Source organism: Bombus impatiens, unplaced genomic scaffold (genome assembly GCF_000188095.3).
Source record: "Bombus impatiens unplaced genomic scaffold, BIMP_2.2 scf_0319, whole genome shotgun sequence".
Taxonomy (NCBI): domain Eukaryota; kingdom Metazoa; phylum Arthropoda; class Insecta; order Hymenoptera; family Apidae; genus Bombus; species Bombus impatiens.
In genome coordinates, this window is record NT_176738.1 from 354707 (window position 1) to 374933 (window position 20227).

The 20227-nt window shown below is 39.2% G+C and overlaps 1 protein-coding gene across 1 annotated transcript in view; it reads right to left on the reverse strand.

Annotated features, from left to right (window-relative positions):
* The window catches only part of LOC105680226 (segmentation polarity homeobox protein engrailed), a 109061-nt gene extending 88845 nt beyond the window's left edge, over positions 1–20216 (reverse strand). The window contains exon 1 of the mRNA XM_033320543.1: positions 17803–20216. Coding sequence (XP_033176434.1) covers positions 17803–19186 — 1384 coding nt within the window. The 5' untranslated portion in view covers positions 19187–20216. The remainder of the gene's footprint in view (positions 1–17802) is intronic.
* Between the last annotated feature and the right edge of the window lie 11 nt (positions 20217–20227).

Below are 20227 nucleotides of genomic sequence, written 5' to 3' on the forward strand. Positions count from 1 at the left end.
CGTCCACGTTCACGGCGTTACATGCGCAATCTTCTGATTCTAATGTCTTGATACGCGTGTCAAAGTTCACGTGAAATTAGTTGTATGTTGGACCTGTGCCTCTCACTCGAGATAACACGTGCACGTCAGAAATGAAGTTGCAACTAATGTATAACTACATTGCTTGGAACAATTAAAATATTGTTTCCTCTGCCACTTTGAGTTTTGTATTCATTATTCGTATATACAGGGTGGTTGGTAATTGGTGGTACAAGCGGAAAGAGGGTGATTCTAGGCGAAAAAAGAAGTCGAAAATATAGAATAAAAATTTTTCGTTCGAGGCTTTGTTTTCGAGAAAATCGACTTTGAATTTTCGCTCGGTACGCATGCACTTTATCGCGTCTCGTTATAACGGATCTCACTGTAGTTGTTTCGATGAAAAGATTAAAAAAACAAATTTTATTCTATATTTTCGACTTATTTTTTCGCGTAGAATCACCCCCTTTCCCCTTGCACCACCAGTTACCAACCACTCTGTATATGTCGAGTTAGTGTTGGGGTTAGGGGCGTTTAACGAACCTCCGTTTGGATTAGCCATCTTTTGTAGTATACCATATAGATGCTAGTTAATGGTACAAATATGATTATTACAGAATAAAGTTCACTAGCAATAAACAATGTCACTACACAATAATAAGTTCTCACTAAAGACTTATATTATAACAACAATGATTACTTAGTCACTCAATGAATATAATAATAAATTCACAAGGTGATTATATGACTATTACAGAATTTGACAATTAACCGTGACGATGCTAATGACAATAATCCTAGATTCAATAACGAATACACGGTCAACAGGATAGCAAATGCGCTTATTTACTTGTCCAACGTCCAAGTCAAAATTGAACTTATGTGCTTTCTATGTACCTCTCTGTACTTCTTGGGTCAACTATCTTTTTAAGGAGAACTATACAACTCCGCCATACCTCTTTTACGCAAAAACGTCCATCCGTGATCGTAATTACATTTATCGACCAGATGTGTCACTTCGAGCCCAAGCCTACTGTCATAAATCTCGAGCACACATAATCGGATTAAATCATAAACCAATACTTCTAAGTTTTATTATTTAAGTACAGCTATAATAACAAGTCTAGAGTATTGAGGATTTTGCCAAAAATTCCAAAGGAAAGGCGTCGATGTTTTTTCATATCCGACATATACAAATTTTGAAATCATAGAGTTAAATCCAATCTTTAATTATATGATTAATATATCTATCCATCAAGCTTATAAATTGCCATGTATAAGTTTCTTTTTAGTAAAAAATAGCAAGACCGATAAAAACCCAGACAGGGTCGGATTACATGTGTTTCTTTTGTTATTATTATATTTTATTGTTGTACAGACGGTCGCGTGCAATGCGGATAGCATCGATTACTGCATCTTCCCCGGTTGTTTTTCTCCGTATAACAATTTCCTCAATCTCGTTAACAATAACTGCACGCAACACGTAACATCACGTAATGAAACTGCTGGATACTCTCAACTACCCTACATTTTTGACTCGACTCCTCTTCTACTCCCTCTACTCAGCAAGACGAGTCACCAGACCGGTTGCTACTCTTCCTTCAATAAATATTCCGATCTTCCGCGTAATGGTGTCGTTCGTTATCCATGACTGACTTCTTTATTATATTGTCAATAATAATATAGATGTGTATAGCGTGCGTGCTGTGATTAGCGTGACGCCGCGTCGGTCAAGGAGCATTAAGCGAAATATAAATAATATCCACGGATGACACGCATCAAAGGCAACTCGTAGAATCCGATACTATTCGCTGTCTGACGTTGATTATACATCATTTCTATTTCTTATATGCATTTTATTATCTCTTCGCGGACCTTCAAGAGTGACAAGTAATTAATTATCAATTAATGAAAATTTGCATTCGTTAAAAGGTGTTATAAAATTTACAGATATAATAATTATGGTAGAAACGCTGCATATTATAAAAAATTGACTTGAGTTGATAAATTTGAGAATTTATGAGGTTCATAAATAAATTTATCAAAATTGAAATATTCTTCTTCGAGGAGAAAAATCGTATCTTGGTGAATCTTTTATTTTCAATTAAAGCTTGCCAATTTAAGCTTGTCATTGAAAAAGTTAATAAAAGTAGAGTACAGCACAGACTTTTTTTTAAAGTTTAAACTGCGTTTAAATTTTATACTGCAGAATTTATAAAGTTCACAAATAAATTTATCAAAATTGAAATATTCTTCTTTGAGAAGAAAGATCATATCTTGGTGAATCTTTTATTTTCAATTAAAGCTTGCCAATTTAAACTTGTCATTGAAAAAGTTAATAAAAGCAGAGTACAGCACACACTTTTATTTTTTAAAGCTTAAACTGCGTTTAAATTTTATACTGGAGAATTTATAAAGTTCATAAATAAATTTATCAGAATTAAAATATTCTTCTTCGAGGAGAAAAATCGTATCTTGGTGAATCTTTTATTTTCAATTAAAGCTTGCCAATTTAAACTTGTCATTGAAAAAGTTAATAAATGTAGAGTACAGCACAGACTTTTATTTTTTAAAATTACGAAAGAACTACATTATTTAATAATATGTTTGGATGAGCTGATTTTTCAATATACGTGTAGCCTGTTCGATTACTCGATAATACAGATGTCAAGGGGAAAAATCGTGGCGACCGGACAGAAAATCTGCTTAATAATTTACCGAATCTGTAAACGGTGCCACGTGTCTCCTCAGTTTAAGGGAATACCCTCGTGCCAGAAGAATCCGAGACACGAGGCGGACCACCCACGTATATGCTTGTAACTTCCCCTGCCCTCTTTCTTCCCTCTTTTCAACGGGAATCATATAATACACCTACACCCGTCACCGAAGCAAACGCGCGTACACTCGAACCAGACGAGAGAAGAGGCGTTCATCGTGTCGTTTGCATCGACGACAGGTCCACTTCCGGCCCGCATTCGTCGCTTAAACGCTTCCTCGTGCTATGATTTGTTCGTTTCACTGACCGTAGTGGGCTCGACATGCCCTCGTCTACGTAAATGTATTATTTCCATTCGAATCTTTTATTTACGAATCTTTTATGAATTGGTTCAAACATCTTTTTATTAATTTACGATAAAGATAAAACGATTGGAATCGCTATGTGTTCCTTAGAGTTTAAAAGAGAATTCTTTGGATTTAATGGATTTCTATTATCTCAGATGACTCTTCCATCAAAAATCTAGAAAGTAAAAGAAATTGCTACCCATATCTCTAGCAGTAATTTCAAATTTATAATATAATTAATAAAAAAAAATAGTATAGGTAATCGATAGAATAATTTATTCGAACGTTTATGACTATCCCAAAATAAGGATAAAATCGTCCATTTAAAAATCCTCATTTTTACCACTCACATACATACACACATAATTCGCTATTTCAAAATAGAGCACACACAATACCAAAAAATATCGAAGATGTATCTAATAAAATTCAGAAAAAGATTCGATTCGATATTTCTCGAATTGAACGCACGTCTGATACATAGACAATGGATATGCAATCTGCAGTTTACGATGGAAGTCGAATGGGTGGAAAATGTTTGAAAGCTAGCAATTAGGGCTGTCTACTATCTAGATATATATAAAGGTGTCTAGGTATCAATTTTTGTTTGAACGGCTAGTCAGCTTGGAAGGGATCCCCTTTCAACGAATACGCGAGAATTAATCAACTTCCTCGAAGTTTGGGTCATTCGTATGTGTGACCCTGAAAAGATTGATGTACTCGACCGTACTTAATCGTATGTATGCTCGTAAAGACGAATGACGATCAACTTCCTTCCGGAGGCCACCTACGCTTCTCGATTCGTCCGCTCTGCGTTGAAACGTCATTAACCGTGAACGAGCAGCTGAAGTTTCTTGGAAAATAATTATCATAAACTCCGTTTCGGCGAACTCAATCGGCCGTATGATGTATGTTCTGTAAACGAATCTTGATACCTTTCACGGTATCATTGACCACTTACGATTATCATTGTCTCGAATTTAAAATGAACTGCCTCCTCATGAATGACTCTGATAATAAGAGCATGTCCCTCAAATTGTGCTCGAACGAACTTCAACAAATCGTATCAAGCAATGGTCTCTGGTAGAGGAATTACGGGTAAGATGTGGATTATCGGTATTTTCAAACTAAGAAGAGAAAGCGACTGCTTCATTGCTTTTATACGTTTAATGTTGTATATCTTACAGTTTTCTAGGAAAACATATTGCGCTCTGCTTTGATAATAGAGACACTGATAGTATGACGCACGTAAGCTTGTAAGTAAGTTCATTAATTTATTTCAATAAAAGTGGCGAGATTCATTTTTTCCAAATGAAATTCAGATCACATAATAAAATTGCTGTAGCTTTAAATATTTTGTATTTGCATCTATGTATTTTAAATAGCGAATTAATCAGTTTGTTGAATATTGGGATTTCTCCACATTTGCTCTAAATGCTTCAACAACGCCAAGTTCATTTCTACTGTCATAACAACTGAGGATTCATAATCTTCTAACACTAATTTAATAATTTTCTAATACTAAAATAGACATAAGCGACGTCCCTCGAACGTTTACTATAAATGTCGTATTTTTGGTCGATTTCATCAACACACTGCTTCAATTGGAAAGCAAGTCGTATAACTCGTGACGACGAATGATATCGATAAAACGACCAACCATGATAATCGATAACCCGAACGGTCGATTGACTAGAAGAAACGATTAGTAAAAAGAAAACGGTAGCTCGTTACGGCCACTTAATTGATTTAATAGCAGAAAATCTAGCCGGATAATCGTCCCCACCATATTATTTCAACGTGAAGTAATCCCTCTGTGTCGGAGACATTCCCCGCGTTTCAGCAATGCTGTTTCTTCGTTGCTGAATCCTAGTGAACCACGCTTGCAGTCTCCACTTCCTTTCACTAATAGGTCCTCCATGGACAAACGATCAACAACGAATTCAATTTCTAAACGGCCGATCGAGCAGGTGCGCTGGTCGACGTTATGCCTACAAACTGTCCGTCCGTTAGGGCTGATTCTCATTAGCGGGACGCCAGAGCTTATTCCGTTCGCTTATTAACTGCGGAAAAGCACGCGGCGCGCGCGTATGTGAGCGAGCGATGGAGAAACGCGCGCGCGCGCGCCAACTCGCGCACAATTAATTTAAAAGTTAAATGCTTCGGAACCCCGCGCTCAGGAATACGGCGTTATTAATTACGCAATATTACACTCGTATCTTTCATGCTGTTGCGTTCGAATTATCGTCAAAGAAAGCAGGGACTTGATTCATCAAAGTCGTCCCTTTTGACCGAACGATGCACCGAGAGTCGCGTTCGTCTTAAATGGCCTATATGCTTCCTCCTTCCTACGTTCCATCCCGTGTTCCGATCGTTTGTCAACATTAAGCGTACATAGAATCGAACATGTACTTTGCAATGTTAGTCGAGTGTACTGGCAGCATTTCTCGATTCATTAATCCTCCTCGCTGTTCGCTTCGGTATAACAATTTGGAGATTATTGTCGTGACTGTTTGGGAAAGTGTATTTTATATGGCAGTTTCTTTTAGATACATTGCGCTCTGAACGAGTTACGCGTTACGGTCGCAAGCTAAAGATGTGAAAAGAACATATCTATATGTTTATAAATTCTACATTACATGTAGATTGCGGATTTTTATGTATTAGGTTGTCCGAAAACTTTCCTTCGTTTCATAAGGTGATGATAGACGAACAATAATTTCTGTTTTGTATTATTTTATTAAATTAGGTATGATCCAGTTCGTTATATTTTTATTACTTTGTTCGCGCATAGTTCAATAAACTAATATGAAACAAAAAACATTGTGCGTCTATTATTTCCTTCTAAAACGACAGAAACTTTCGGACAAGCTAATATTTATAGGAAATTTGAAAGTACAGGGTTTCATAACATGACAAGTATATAAGATATCCAGATTATAATGCTTTTTATAATATCTAGTAGCTAAATCCGCAAAAAATCCGCAGTCTAATTATAACGTTGAAAAGTTGTAGCAGCCAAGCGAGCATTATTCTAAAAAATGCAATTCAAGAATAAAAATTAATGGAATAAACTGTTAAAATAAATTAATTAACATTAATATTATAATTCCATTAATTTTAATTTTTAATTTATTTTCTTAGTTATTTTATTTTGTTGTTATTTCTATACTCAGAGGTGATCTCTAGCTCTTTTTGCCTACCCGCTTCCCACGTCTGCACTCACCATTTGTATTCTGTCTCGATTTTTCTCTCATTAACCCCCCATAAGTATTTCTACTTCATCTGTTAATTTCGGTGGGCCACATCTGCTCGTGTTAAACTTGTACGGGATATAAATTTCGCTCGCGACATTATGGAAAAGTATGGAAATTGTCGAAAGATTTTATAGGCACGGGGAAACATGAAAATCGGCTTAATCCTTCTCTTCCTCCCATTTTTTTCACAGCTGTATTTCTTCAAAAATCTTATTCCTTTTTGGAATACTTTACTCGTAAGAAGCGTGAAATACGCAAAGATAGTGAGACGATTAGTTTAAACAACTGTGTGACATAACGTAGGTATTTCCGGTTTCTTTGAACAATTACAATAAAAATGAAAACAAAATTCTTTACATGCACCCCTAGCGATGTTCTCAAAGCGACAGTTAAAGGTTCATAATCATATCGTATATGATTTAATAATTAGTAAGTTATTAATTCAATTGTTGTTATTTCTATACTCAGAGGTAAGATCAGAATAGTTATTATTTTATCGAATGGATAAATCTATCACACCGTTCTGAGCCAAAAAAACCTTTATTGCACGCGTTTACAAAAACTAGGGATAAAAACAAAAAGGTATCTTAAGCCTATCGATCAAATCTATCGATTGTAATCAGGATCATCCTCCAGTTACTATTTCTTATAACTAACGCATCTGCATATGGATGGCGAGCACGAACTCACGTTGTCATTTTCAACATATTTGCTATTAATATTAGAAATTCAAATTAATGGAAATAGATGTCAAAATTAAAGACTATAAAAAACACTCGAATAGACAGGAAATAAAAATATTTGTGACTTTGATTTGTAAGATTTCATTCCTTTTATATTCATCGCGATGCTCAACGTCGCTCGAATATGAAACGCGATCAGTGCGAATGACAGATAATCTCTGGTGGTGTTGTTGATTCGCGACGAAGAAGACAGGAAGAGGGAAGGGAATATGGCGTTGGCGGTGGTTATCGGCGCAGTGACCGTGTAAAAGTTTGCTCCGTGGCGCGTTACGCCCATAAGTCAGGGGATATTTGAAAGGCGATGCAGCGTTCTGGGGCCAGCAAGTGGATCCCCCGCGGTGCTATACGCTGGCTTGTTAATCGGCCAATGGACATGCCGTTTCGCGTCCAACTCTGCCTCGGAAATGTTCTTCGTTCTCTTCGTCGGACGATCTGGCCTAAAGGAAACCCACCAGCGAGATATCGCCACGATGTCGCCGATTTCTTTCGCGATACCGAGCTCCGGATTAATGTAACGAGAATTTAACGAGTAGCTTACTTTTCGGTGTTGTTTCCCGTATAATGTACCAGTTCGTTGACTTAATGAGCCTTGCCGAGCCTCCTCGTTTCGAGGAAGAACGTATGGGTCGTTTGAAGAGCTTGAAACTTTAGAAAAATTACAAAATAGCATATTTTCATAGAAATATCATTTAATCGAGCAAAATGTGTATTTTGTTTAACGACCTGGCCAGCTGCAACTTCACGAATATTTTTGAATACGTTTTTCTTCTCCTTGGTTAACGAATTTATGTAGCTTTAGTCCTACGATGTACTAAATTCAACATTATATTTCAAGTATACTGCTTGTAGTATTTATATATCGGGGTATCATTAGAATTTAAGGCGCGTAACGATTCTTCGTTTGAATTAGCCATTGTTTTACGAAACAGAGATTATATTTACGCGAATATACAAGATTTTACAAAATATTATGAATAATGAGTTTAATAAATGATAAGATTAACAAACGATAAGTTTAACTAATGATTAGATTAAAGAATAATAAGTTTAACGAATAATAAGAGGAACGAATAATATGTCTTACGAATAATAAATTTAACGAATAATGAGATTAACGATTGATAGGTTTTACGAATAATGAATTTAATTAACGCTATTAACAATGTTCCGGGGTTCAAACGAATCCACGGTCAACGGGATAACTCTTTACTATGCGTAGAATAATTTTAAACACAAAGATACGATTGCTGAGACACTCGGTAAATTGCTCGATGTATCACTTTCCAAGGCGATCACACGAATGAATATCTGATAAAAATCTTTTTCGCTATACGACTGCATTTGTTTGTTATATGCTCGCTGGAGGCATCGAGAAGGTTCCAATCGTCGTTGCTAGGCAGTTTCTGTCAAAAGTTTGTTGTATACTCTTTGGAAGCATCGAGAAAGATCCAAACGCCGTTGCTAGGCAGTTTCTGTCTGGAGTTTGATTCCTAATGCAACGTGTGTCCCATTATATCGACATCTTCAAAGTACAATTCTATGTGATTTCTAGGAAGAACGATACAATCGATCCACACCTTCGTCAGACAAAACGTTTATCTCGTGACCGTGGCTACGTTCGGCGACCAGTTGTCACCTCGAACCCACTTTCGCTTTCACAAATATCAAACACTTACAAATGACAATTGCTTTATTACTTTCGCTTTCACAAATATCAAACAATTACAAATGACAATTGCTTAATTACAGCTGTGATAAAATCTAGGCTAAAGCATTAGAAGACTTCCTCAAAATTGCAAAGGGAAGGCTCTGGTTTTCCTTTCATCTCCGACATATATAAAGCTTTTGTGTTTTTAGTAGATATATAAAATTGACTATTTTGTATCGAAACTTAATTCGTTATTAATTATACAAATTTAATTTGTTATTAGTTAGAAGAACTTCTTATACTTTAACTTAACATTGTCATATTAAATCTTCCTCGTTAATTAATCTTAATTTACAATATGCAAATCCATTAAACTCATGCCCATCGATACCTATGTTTCTACTTCACCTTGTTGCAAAACGAAAGCTCTTTCGTTAATCACTCCCAATTTACACCTGCATTTTCCACAGTACTTTTCAGAGAAAATCTACTCCGCGCCAATACCTTTGCCCATCGCTGTAATCTCGCGTAATGATAGAATCGTCCCGTAATTCGCGTAGAAAATCGTTGCTTCTTAATTACCGCTGTGTATATACACGTATGTCGCGTGATTATGCTTCTATTGACCGACGTAATTTCTCCAATTGATAACGCCAAACCGCTCGTTTCGAACGTTTCGCGTCTCGTGACGAATCGCTCGTTCGATCGTATTTACTCGACCGTGGATCTGATTCTGTACGCTTGAGCCAAACGAAAAGGGAGGAAGGGCGATCCTCTGGAACTTGGTCAGCTCGAAACAAACGCGATGATATGGTAGCGAAGGCTCGTGATCAGACAAGAATGATAATTGCAGGAGTCGTTAATACGTCGTTAAAAGTGATTTTATTTTAACGGCTGAACGTGCACATACGATGGAAGGGAAAACGCGTTGAGAAAGTTATTTCCCTCGTTATTCATGCTACTTCGATCGGAATTTGTAGAAGTTGGATAATTAACGCCGTACAACATCTTCGATAATGTGTGCGTGCCGCTGTAACGACGTTCTATTAAAAGAACATTTTTAACACGGGCTCGAGGAAGACGTAGCTTTTAGTTAATCGATTCGCAGGGGAACCAAGTAACAGGCATTTTTCCCAGAGAAAATAGAAAGGGAGAGATTGCGCATCAGTCTTGATTGTTAAACGCCGACGTGTAAGCTCAATGTTGATAATAACACGTCTTTATTGCGTCAAATTAAACGAAGTACGGCGATATGCAAATCGAAGCAACTACGTAGTTCAGTTGTAATTACAGGCTGAAGTCAAGGCAGAGGTTGCATGCTCTCGCCAGCTATCTATGTCTGATGCCTAGATGTAGTACGAGAACTATTAAACCACGAAGAATCGCGAAATATAACGAAAGAGAATAATAGGGAACCGATAGAGTGAAATGTAACGATGATAACGATAAATAGTAACTGTAAAAATATGCAAAATTAGTAAAAGTAAGAAATAAATGTAGTTTTTATGAGCCTGAAATACATCGAAAAGAGTATCAACGAATATCGAGGAGAACGAGATGCAAAAACAAAATCAGTCGTGGATGTTAAATCGATCGAATCGATTTCTTTCGCGAAATCGATTCACCGGAAATCTCTAATAACGTAATTTTACGATCGCAAACCACGCGAGGAAGGGAAAGAAATGAGTTTCCCATTAGCGGTCAGCCCGTTATTCCTAAAGTTCGCGTCTCCGCGTGTTCTCGAATAGAATCGATAAATCTTTCTGGTATTTATCACGTCAGAAAGAAAAAGACAGAAAGAGATTTCTCATTGCGTGTCAGCCACGAGTTTCAGCCAGTTTCTTAACAAATCTGCGTCCAACAGGCCGGGTAACACAATACCGCCATTTGTAGCACGACGCGAGACGAAAATGATCGTTACAGGCGATTCGAGTTATCTGAAAATACACTTTACGATATCTGAAACGAACGGAAGCCATTCATAGGTTTCTGTAGTCGCCTCTAGGCCACACACGGACCACGTGAGGTTGATATTATAGGTACACACGGTGCGTGCCTCCTATCCAGAGTTTGTTATCGTGTTCAACCGCGGAGAACGGGAGGCACCTTCGATTTAACCTTAATAAAATCTATGGATCCCACGAGGCTGCCCGATATGGAGCAAGCTTTCGCTTCTACACACGTGTCCGGTTATCTGCGTACGTATACCTACATAACTCGCATACTCATGTAACATTGGATGATTCAAGAGTACGCAAGTTAGGTTGGATGAGCGTTATTAGATTTTGTATTTTATCCGTAATACGGCTGCGATAGATTTTGAAAATATTTTCGTTTGATTTCGAATAATATCTACATACAGTGGCTAGAAAAATAGAAACGTTCAAACGTGAAAAATAAGAAATTCAAAGGCTCGAACAATTTTGAAATTACATATTTCAACTTCGGATCGTCTTGGTAATTCCTGCGACTTGGACTGGTGGTAGATTTTGAAAATATTTTCGTTTGATTTCGAATAATATCTACATACAGTGGCTGAAAAATAAGAAATTTCAAACGTGAAAAATAAGAAATTCAAAGGCTCGAACAATTTTGAAATTACATATTTCAAATTCGGATCGTCTTGGTAATTCCTGCGAGTTGGACTGGTGATAGATTTTGAAAATATTTTCATTTGATTTCGAATAATATATACATACAGTGGCTTGAAAAATAGAAACGTTCAAACGTGAAAAATAAGAAATTCAAAGGCTCGAACAATTTTGAAATTACATATTTCGAATTCGGATCGTCTTGGTAATTCCTGCGAGTTGGACTGGTGATAGATTTTAAAAATATTTTCGTTTGATTTCGAATAATATATACATCCCTTTTCCGCTTGTACCACTAGTTACCAACCACCCTGTATATATATGTCGGGTTATCATTGGAGTTAGGGACATATAATGAATCTTCACGTGAATTGTCCATCGTTGTGATGTACTATAGATGATATTTACTGATACAAATGTGATTATTACAGAGAGTGACAAATAATAACGGCGATTGGATGATCGAGATGTCGATGCAGTGGCTAGAAAAATAGAAACGTTCAAACGTGAAAAATAAGAAATTCAAAGGCTCGAACAATTTTGAAATTACATATTTCAACTTCGGATCGTCTTGGTAATTCCTGCGACTTGGACTGGTGGTAGATTTTGAAAATATTTTCGTTTGATTTCGAATAATATATACATACAGTGGCTTGAAAAATAGAAACGTTCAAACGTGAAAAATAAGAAATTCAAAGGCTCGAAAAATTTTGAAATTACATATTTCAACTTCGGATCGTCTTGGTAATTCCTGCGAGTTGGACTTGGTGTACACGTATCGGTTGTCTTGTCCAATCAGTTGAACAAGGGTATAGTAGTTAGAGCGGGTAGAGAGCGCGACGCGAGCCAGCCTTGCAAATTAATGTCTCTTTATTTCGTAGCGTACATTTCGTTAAAGCTTGATTTATCACCATATAGCTCGCGTTTGCCTTTTTATCGGTCGATCGCCCGCGGCCTCGATCGTTCCTTTAATTATGCAACGCCGTATGGATCCTATTCGTGGCCTGAAGCTAATAATAACGATCGAAGACCACGCGCGATCTCGTTTCCTTTCCTTGCGCGAGATTCCGCCGTTCTTTTTCTTCGATTTCTCGTTCTGCGGGGTGAACATTGATAAAACGTGCGGCTAAGATCACGCCCAAAGCTGCATACGGCATAAATACATTGCTCAAAACGATCAGAGAATCAGATTTCTAAGTCAGATATCAGATCCTAATGAAATATGCCGCGTTAAACTCCGTGCTGTTTCGTTCGGGCTCGTTTCACCCGAGATGAGTTCAATTTAAATACAAAACTGATGTATGGACGTTGTTATGAGTTGTGTGGAATATGAAGTTGGTAAATGCATAGGTGCAGTTTGGATAATTCTAATTCTAATTCGTAAAACTTTACTTTTTTCATAATACGTAAATAGCTTGGAAGGAATGTGGTACAAGTAACGATCTTTATTGGCTGTCTTGTATCTTCATTTTGAGAAAAGTAGAGAAATCTGTGTTTCCAAAAATTAAAAGAATTATACGTTTTTGTAAAATTTTATAAATTATGAACATGCGTGTTGTCTATTCTTCCCTGGATCTATCTTATTCGTGTAAAAAGTTCACTTATACTACTTTTCCACCGATTCTGAGCACCTCGTTCACGAATCAGTGAAAAGTGAAAATACGTTTGAAGTCAACTTTTTTATCATCGTAGACTTTCAACAAATGAAAGTACCTTTCAATATCTTCATCTTATTCTGCGAGCACTCGCTAAATCAAATTAAACCTTTTTCAATGAGAATAAAAATCCTTTTCGTAAAAAGAAATGCAAGAGTAAAATTTTACCCCTACGAATGACCAAGATGCACAATTAACTTGATTCTTAAAATTCTTTTCCCAGAAGAGCGATCGTTTCTCATATCGCGAATATTTTTACTCGATTGAAAAGTCCACGCATTAATGACAGTTCCTGCTAATCAGAACGGGTTCATAGCCCTTTCTCCTCGTTAAGAGAGAGCAACGGTTTCCCATTTGTCGCATTCGCCGAGAATATCGGCCATTTATCGCGAACCACCGCCACCGTGAACGAATTTACCTGGTTTTTCTTCGTTCACGACTTTCAGCAGCAACGATTTCTTTACCATTTCCTCCTGACACCGCTCGTTGTCCCGTTAATGGAAATATCTTCCGTATACGTTGCTCAGCCCAGAAAGCTAATTAACCATAACTTTCCGTAAATGGATATAACATGCGATATTCCCCTTTTATTGGCTAATCGCCTTCAAGTAGTAATGAATATATATATATATATATATATATTTCTACAGGGAAATTTTATGTTATTTCTAGTTACACACCTTTTTTTATAAGCAAGATTTATTGTTACTGATCGCCAAATGGTACTTCGAATACCAGAAAATGGCAGATTCGTTCATAAGTTCGGTCGTTTTTCTTTTATTAAGAATTTTATATAGAATTGATATAGAAAATTGTATATAGAAAAGAATGATGAGATCAGTTGTAAACATATTTCTCCTCGCTTTTTACTGCTTCTTATTCAATAATTCATTCTTATTTGGAAACTAATTTTTCTATTGTTGACTTCATAAAATCTCATTAGTTTTACATTTCTAAAAGAACATCGCCGTTTCTGTTTCACCACTCCGTCGATTTTCTTCGAATTAAATATTAATTAAGAAGGTAATAAAGAAAATAGCTTTCACAGGTTGAGAACGATACTTCGTCGAAAAGCGATTATGAAGAAACGATAAACGACCGAACGAATGGACGACGAAACGAATAGACCACGCGACGAAATCTTGTAATTTGGTTGATTGGCCGTTGAACCAGCGAATAATTAAGGAAAATTAACAACAACCAGGTCCCTAATAGTCACGATGATGTTTGTAACGACCAGAGACGAGGAGAGATTCGTATCGGCGCACGAAAGTTGCATAATTCCCTCGGCAGTCACGAGAAACACCGATCTAATCGTGTTTCGAGATGACCGTCTGACTAAAATTCTAGTTTTACTTAACGACACGTCGCGCGTCTCGACTGTACTATGCGGCGTTGATTTCCTTCGAGAATCGAGTCCCTGTCGCGGCACCGTAAAACCACTGGTCGAGGTAATTAATAACGAATTTATCCCGGTGATAAGGTGGTCTGGAGTACGACGCCTCGTAAGCGTATCTCGTTGATTTGACTGACCGGCAATAAAGCACCATTAACACTGTCCAACATTTTTCACCGAGTGCAAAGTGCTAAATTATAAAGTCACCGTGGAGAACCAGATCAAATGCGATATTTCTTGGCCTCGTGATCTGCCGCTCTTCTCTTTTCCTCGCTAAACTAGTTCTTTTCTGTAAAGAAGCCAAACGTCGATATACGAAGTCTCATTGAGCAATTTATTCATCACATTGTACAAAGATAAATGGTTGGCTAGTGGAAAGAAGATTGGTCCGTTTAGTTCTAGCTACACTGTAAATGTTTCGATATTTATGGAGAATTTAAAGATGCAAGGATGCTGAGATTGGAAAAATATGTAACATGTATCTCGAATATATGGAAAATAAATATGTAGTACTTCTTCGTGTTGTAATATTTATAGAGCGAGCAAAAATCACTTACAACCTAATTATAGCATGTTGAACCTATTTTCTGTCACATAAATCTAAAAACACGGCACACGAATTTTTATCACTAGTTGAAATTATACTATTGGAACATGCCAGCTTTCTATCTTGCAATTTTTATAAAATTAACCGCTGTGAATGATCAACTTAATCGAGATAATCATAGACATTTTATGGATATTTATACAGTGGTATATTTTTGGAGGTTCGAACGATTTATTGTAAAGTCTCGCCAGGCATCTTCTCGCTATCAGCCTAACTAATTTCCGAATTTCTCTGTAAACCGACATTGACGAGGTTTCCGTTTGAATATTGAGTGCACGCGTGGGCGCAGAAAGAATACATAGAGTAGTGTTCCAACCTGTGATATCAAGCGGCACGACCGGTGCAATAACAGTGATTAAGCTTTATCGTGACCGTTTCAACGGACTATTTATCTGTCGGCCGCGAAATTACGCGCTGTAAAGACATAATAGGAACGTGATCCAATATTGTCGTTCGTCCACGGTGGGTGCTCGGGCGGTTGAAACTGGCCACGCAAAAACTACCGGTTATTAATCGGGAATTTAGCACTTTTATGTGTTCCGCCGACCGTACGACTTCATTCACCGAATAGATCGCAATGACAACGCGACAACGAAACGTTTTTGATTCCACTTCCCTCTTTCTATATCCTGTTTCGCTTTAATATTCATATTTAATATTCGACGTTTAGTAATTATTGAGATAGAAGTCGATCAGTTTCCTGCAACTCTGACCATTTCCAAACCAATATTTACCTAGTCGAATAAATTTCTATCGACTGAATATATACTTATCTATATACGAATTCCTCTTATTGGAGCAAACAATTATAAGTAGGAGAAAGCATTCGATATACTGCAGTTATGCAATTTATCGTTGAACAAGTCCAAACAAATAAATTCCACTGAGTAAATTTTTTTCATAAACAGGCCTGTTTCTACTAAAAGAAAAACTCAAAGACTTAGAAAACTAACGCGAATCACTTTGGAATAGAGAGCTGGAATCAGAGTAGCTACACGCGAAAGTGCGTGTGCCGATGGTAAGAAAAATTGATCCGTGAGAAATTCGTGGCATTCCCATTAGTCGTTTCCTAACGTTGCACTGCACCCGACTATTAAAATACAATAGGGTAGCAAAGCGACGGATTCGCGCCGCTTGTGTTATGCCTTTGATTTTTTTCTAACACAATGCCTATCGAGCTGCGGACAGCAATAATTTTCACCGAGCACGCATCCATGGTACATACGCGGTAGCTCCTTGTGCAAAAAGGGACAAGCACGACGAAAGGACGCAACGCGGCAGCAACCGCCGCACGTTTGGAAAACAGAAAACCGATCTAATAGGGTGCGATTATTTACCGATGGTTTGCATAAGAATACGACAACTGAATGACCTATAGGAAATTGTTGTTACGCATACAAAAGCCGAGAGAAATAGTTGGTTGCATATCGCGGTTGATTTATGGGGCAGAGAGCAGCTTATTTCTCCGAGTGCTTAACAATTGTTTCCTGACAATGAGCGTATATCAGATATGAGTGACACGAAGAAACGTTTTCTACCATTCATCAAGCTGGCACTCGGTCGGTGAGTAAAGTAATTACACGTTTTCCTGTGTCGTTTGAAAGGGTCATCCATCTGCTCGAAACCGGGGAAACAATTCCGCCAAGACGTCCAATCGCGACAAAATAAATCTCTAATTAGCCCGTTTGGTAGAAGGAAGTTCGATTTCGTACGTGAAACGCTGGGCTCGTTTCAACGCTAGGGGAACGCCTGCTAAAAGGCTCGTTGAATATTCAGGAATAGAAGTTGATCGAGCGAAGATGCTCGAATGAAATGGTAATTTTTACGTGAAATCATACGTCTTGTTGTGCTAATTAAACGTACATCTTAATTAAGTCGGCATATACACAGATATAGACAGTGGCTTGTTCTTTGTGTTACACCGTAAGACCGTGTTGAATTTTAATGTTTTTTTTTTTTTCTATGTTCCGAGGTTCGATGAATTATTAATATCTCAATTAAAATCGGCGCTCTTCTATCTCGATCGTGAATCAGATTCGAGGAACGAATATTATTCATTCTAGCAGTATCGTCACGAACACATTTTTGCCAGGTACTTTGGAATAATTAGTTAACCGTCGAAGTTAGAAAAAGATAATCTAAATAAAATTGTCGAAATCGTGACAGAGAAATATCTCACAATAACCGAACCCTTATATAACAACGATTTCTTTCAGACCAAGGAATATAATTCTTTTATAGCGTTCGAATCTCACGAGTTGATGAACTTTGCACCATTATACTGTTCTAATGAGAAATTCCGTTACAGCGGAGCGATCGCTGACAACGAGCGCTTATCCATTAGTCGTTTAATCATTTGCGTTCCTCCACGAAAATCGCTCGAACGTCAAACACAACATAGTAAATTGTGCACGAAATAAACTCAACGGGAATCACGAGCAAGCACAGGAAATACCATTGATTATACTATTAACTGACCTTTTCTTATTTAACCGCCACGATGGAAATTTATCTACAAACCGGCTAAACCGATCGACGTTATACCTCATCGTATCGATTCGCAAAGATGTTACGTAAAAGCAGCAACGTGAGACTATTTTAACTTCCATAAGTTAAAAATTGCCCCTGAGAATTCATTGTAGCGGCTAGTTAACGAACCCGCTGTATCGGTACTTGACATTTTTACACGCTGTAAACCGAATACTAATAGCTTCCCCCCTGTTATCTACCATCTACACAGACGTTAATGACTGTCGTTAGAAAAGACTCCGTTCTCCTAGCACGGTTCTCGCTTCGAGGAACGATCGTAACAGAGAACAGAACTCACCAGAGGAAGGTCGATCCGAGTATCTGGTGCAGTAGACCCAGGCAGGCCACGGTAACTGCTTTCCAGGATCGGTCACAGGTGGTACAGGCGTGTTCGAGGCAGGATTCCCGGTCGCCACACCACCACCGGACGAGGTATTGGTCGTCGAGCTTGTTTCCGAGCTGCTCTTCTCCGTGGTTTCGGTAGTCGACTCTAGAAAGTCCTTGGTCAAGTCAATGGGTCTCGAGCTGACCTTCTTCGGTCGAGACTTCTTCAATGATATGGGATCGGTGATCCTCCTACCGAAGTCCGCCTTGAGTATGTTGTCTATACTGAACTTCAAGCCAGCCTGATGCTGCAGATTGTTGTTGTTATTATGGTTATTATGATGGTTACTGTTATTGATGCCATTATTCTGAACTCCATTGGCGCCATGCATCGTCCTTCCGTTTTCCTCTCTCGCCCCGGGTGAGGAAGGGCTGCCAGGTTCCCTTTGAAGAATCTTGCTGACCGAAAGTCGATGCTGGTGAACCGAGTTTGCCGGAACGTGTTGTATCTGGGACGTCTGATGAAGGTGAACGTGGCTGTTCGCGTGATGCAAATGCTGGCCAGGATGAGGCATTAGCGAGGCGGTTTCTCGAGGATCTCTGCAAGCTGTTGGATGGAGAACAGGAGTGGTCGCTTGCAGACCGGTAACTGTCATGGCCGACGGTGGTGACAACGACAGTCTGGTCACTAGAGGAACGCTGATCGGAGTCCGGTGAAGCCTTTCCACGGTCGGGTAAACGATCTCGTGACTCAGACTATGCTGAACTCGAGTAGGATAGTCGGGAATCTCGGTTTCCCTCGATGAATATCGTGGTAGCAAGTGTGCAGGATGATTGGATTGATACCTGGGCACTATGACCTCTTGAATCGCTTCGGGCCGACCCGGGGACGAAGCAGTGGCTGAAGACGAAGCCGGTGACCTGACTGAGGATGCCGTGGGCGATGACGGTGGCTGACTGTACGCCGGTGGACTCGGTGCCGAGATGTGATTACCGGTTCGTTGATAGAACGCATCGTTACAGCTCGCTGAACTAGAAGGCGATGGTGTCGCCGATGTCCTCGTGTTCTCCTCGTCGCGAAAGTCACCACGACTGCTCGCCGATTCCTGCTCGTACCTGACCGAGCTACAACCGCGGATACCAACGACGCTTGTGGGCGTCGGTTCGCTACCGACGCTCAACACTTCGCTGGTGTCGCTTTCGCAATCGCTGTCAGGATTGTTGCCGTCACTTCCTCGTATCTGATCCCGTTTCTCGGACTCGTCGGGCTCCAGCCTGGCCGCTAGATAATTCTGCCTGATCTCATGGAGATCGTTCGAATCTAAACCGGTGGATGATTCCGGTGGTGTGTTCGACATGTTTCCCTTTCTTTTTCTTTTTTATTTCTTTTTCTTCTTAAGAAGATTTCTTTCGTGTTTTACCGAGTTGATCGGTGCGAAAATGTAAAATCTTGTTTTAAGTCTTTAACTCTTCCATGACGACTGCCAAACACTCGTCTTCGCTTTGTCCCTCGATCTACTTGACAATTTGAATTTCAGGTCGTTACCTAACGGATTCCATCCGCTGCAAGTTGCCTGGAGGGATCATTGTCTTCGTACAGGGCACCTGTTCGATCATTGGCCACCTGTAAATCGTTAACAACCCATCCCTGATATCCTACTCGCATAGTGTCTCAGAATTCTATCATAGAATACACACTTCACGACAGAAACTTCGAAATACTCGCGCACGCTTCAGTTATTTCCCGAGCACAAAGTACTCTTCCCTCAGTTTCTTTGCCGACGGACACTGTTCAAGCCAGTTCATGACGGATTGCCACCACGAGGTTCGCGTTTATCTCTCATCTTCCCCCGATAACCTATCCTCCGGGCGTAATACACTAAGAACCAGTCCACCCGAGCCACCAGCTCATTACTTCAACGGACAGTCCAACCGACAACGAACCGTATCGTCCTCATCGATGCTTCTCGTCATCACTAACTTTTCGTACCTTAACCTCAAAATCTTCCCGATACGTCCATAATCCATTGCACTCTCACTTTCGCGTTCACCCTTGTACCGGGTGGTTCTTCTAACCTAAATTAAGCGTACAGGGGAGTCGTGCCCACCGTGGCGATAAACTGAACCGTGTGAACGCGCACGATACGCGCACTACCAGTCGACGAGCAGGAAACCGAGGCGAAAACACAGGCCAACGGTTCGGACGAAGCAAGCAGATCAGAAGGAGAGACGAAGAGACGCGATGCTCCGGATGATCGGTGGAAACGTGGCGAGTTGGTTACACGGCGCTGGTAGAGACGCGGGTTTCAACGGAACCGTTGTGCGACGCTGTGGATCCAGGCCGGGCTGGTTGTCCAGTTGGTTGCCGCGAAGCGTCTGCGGCGAGGAAGCGGCGGGAG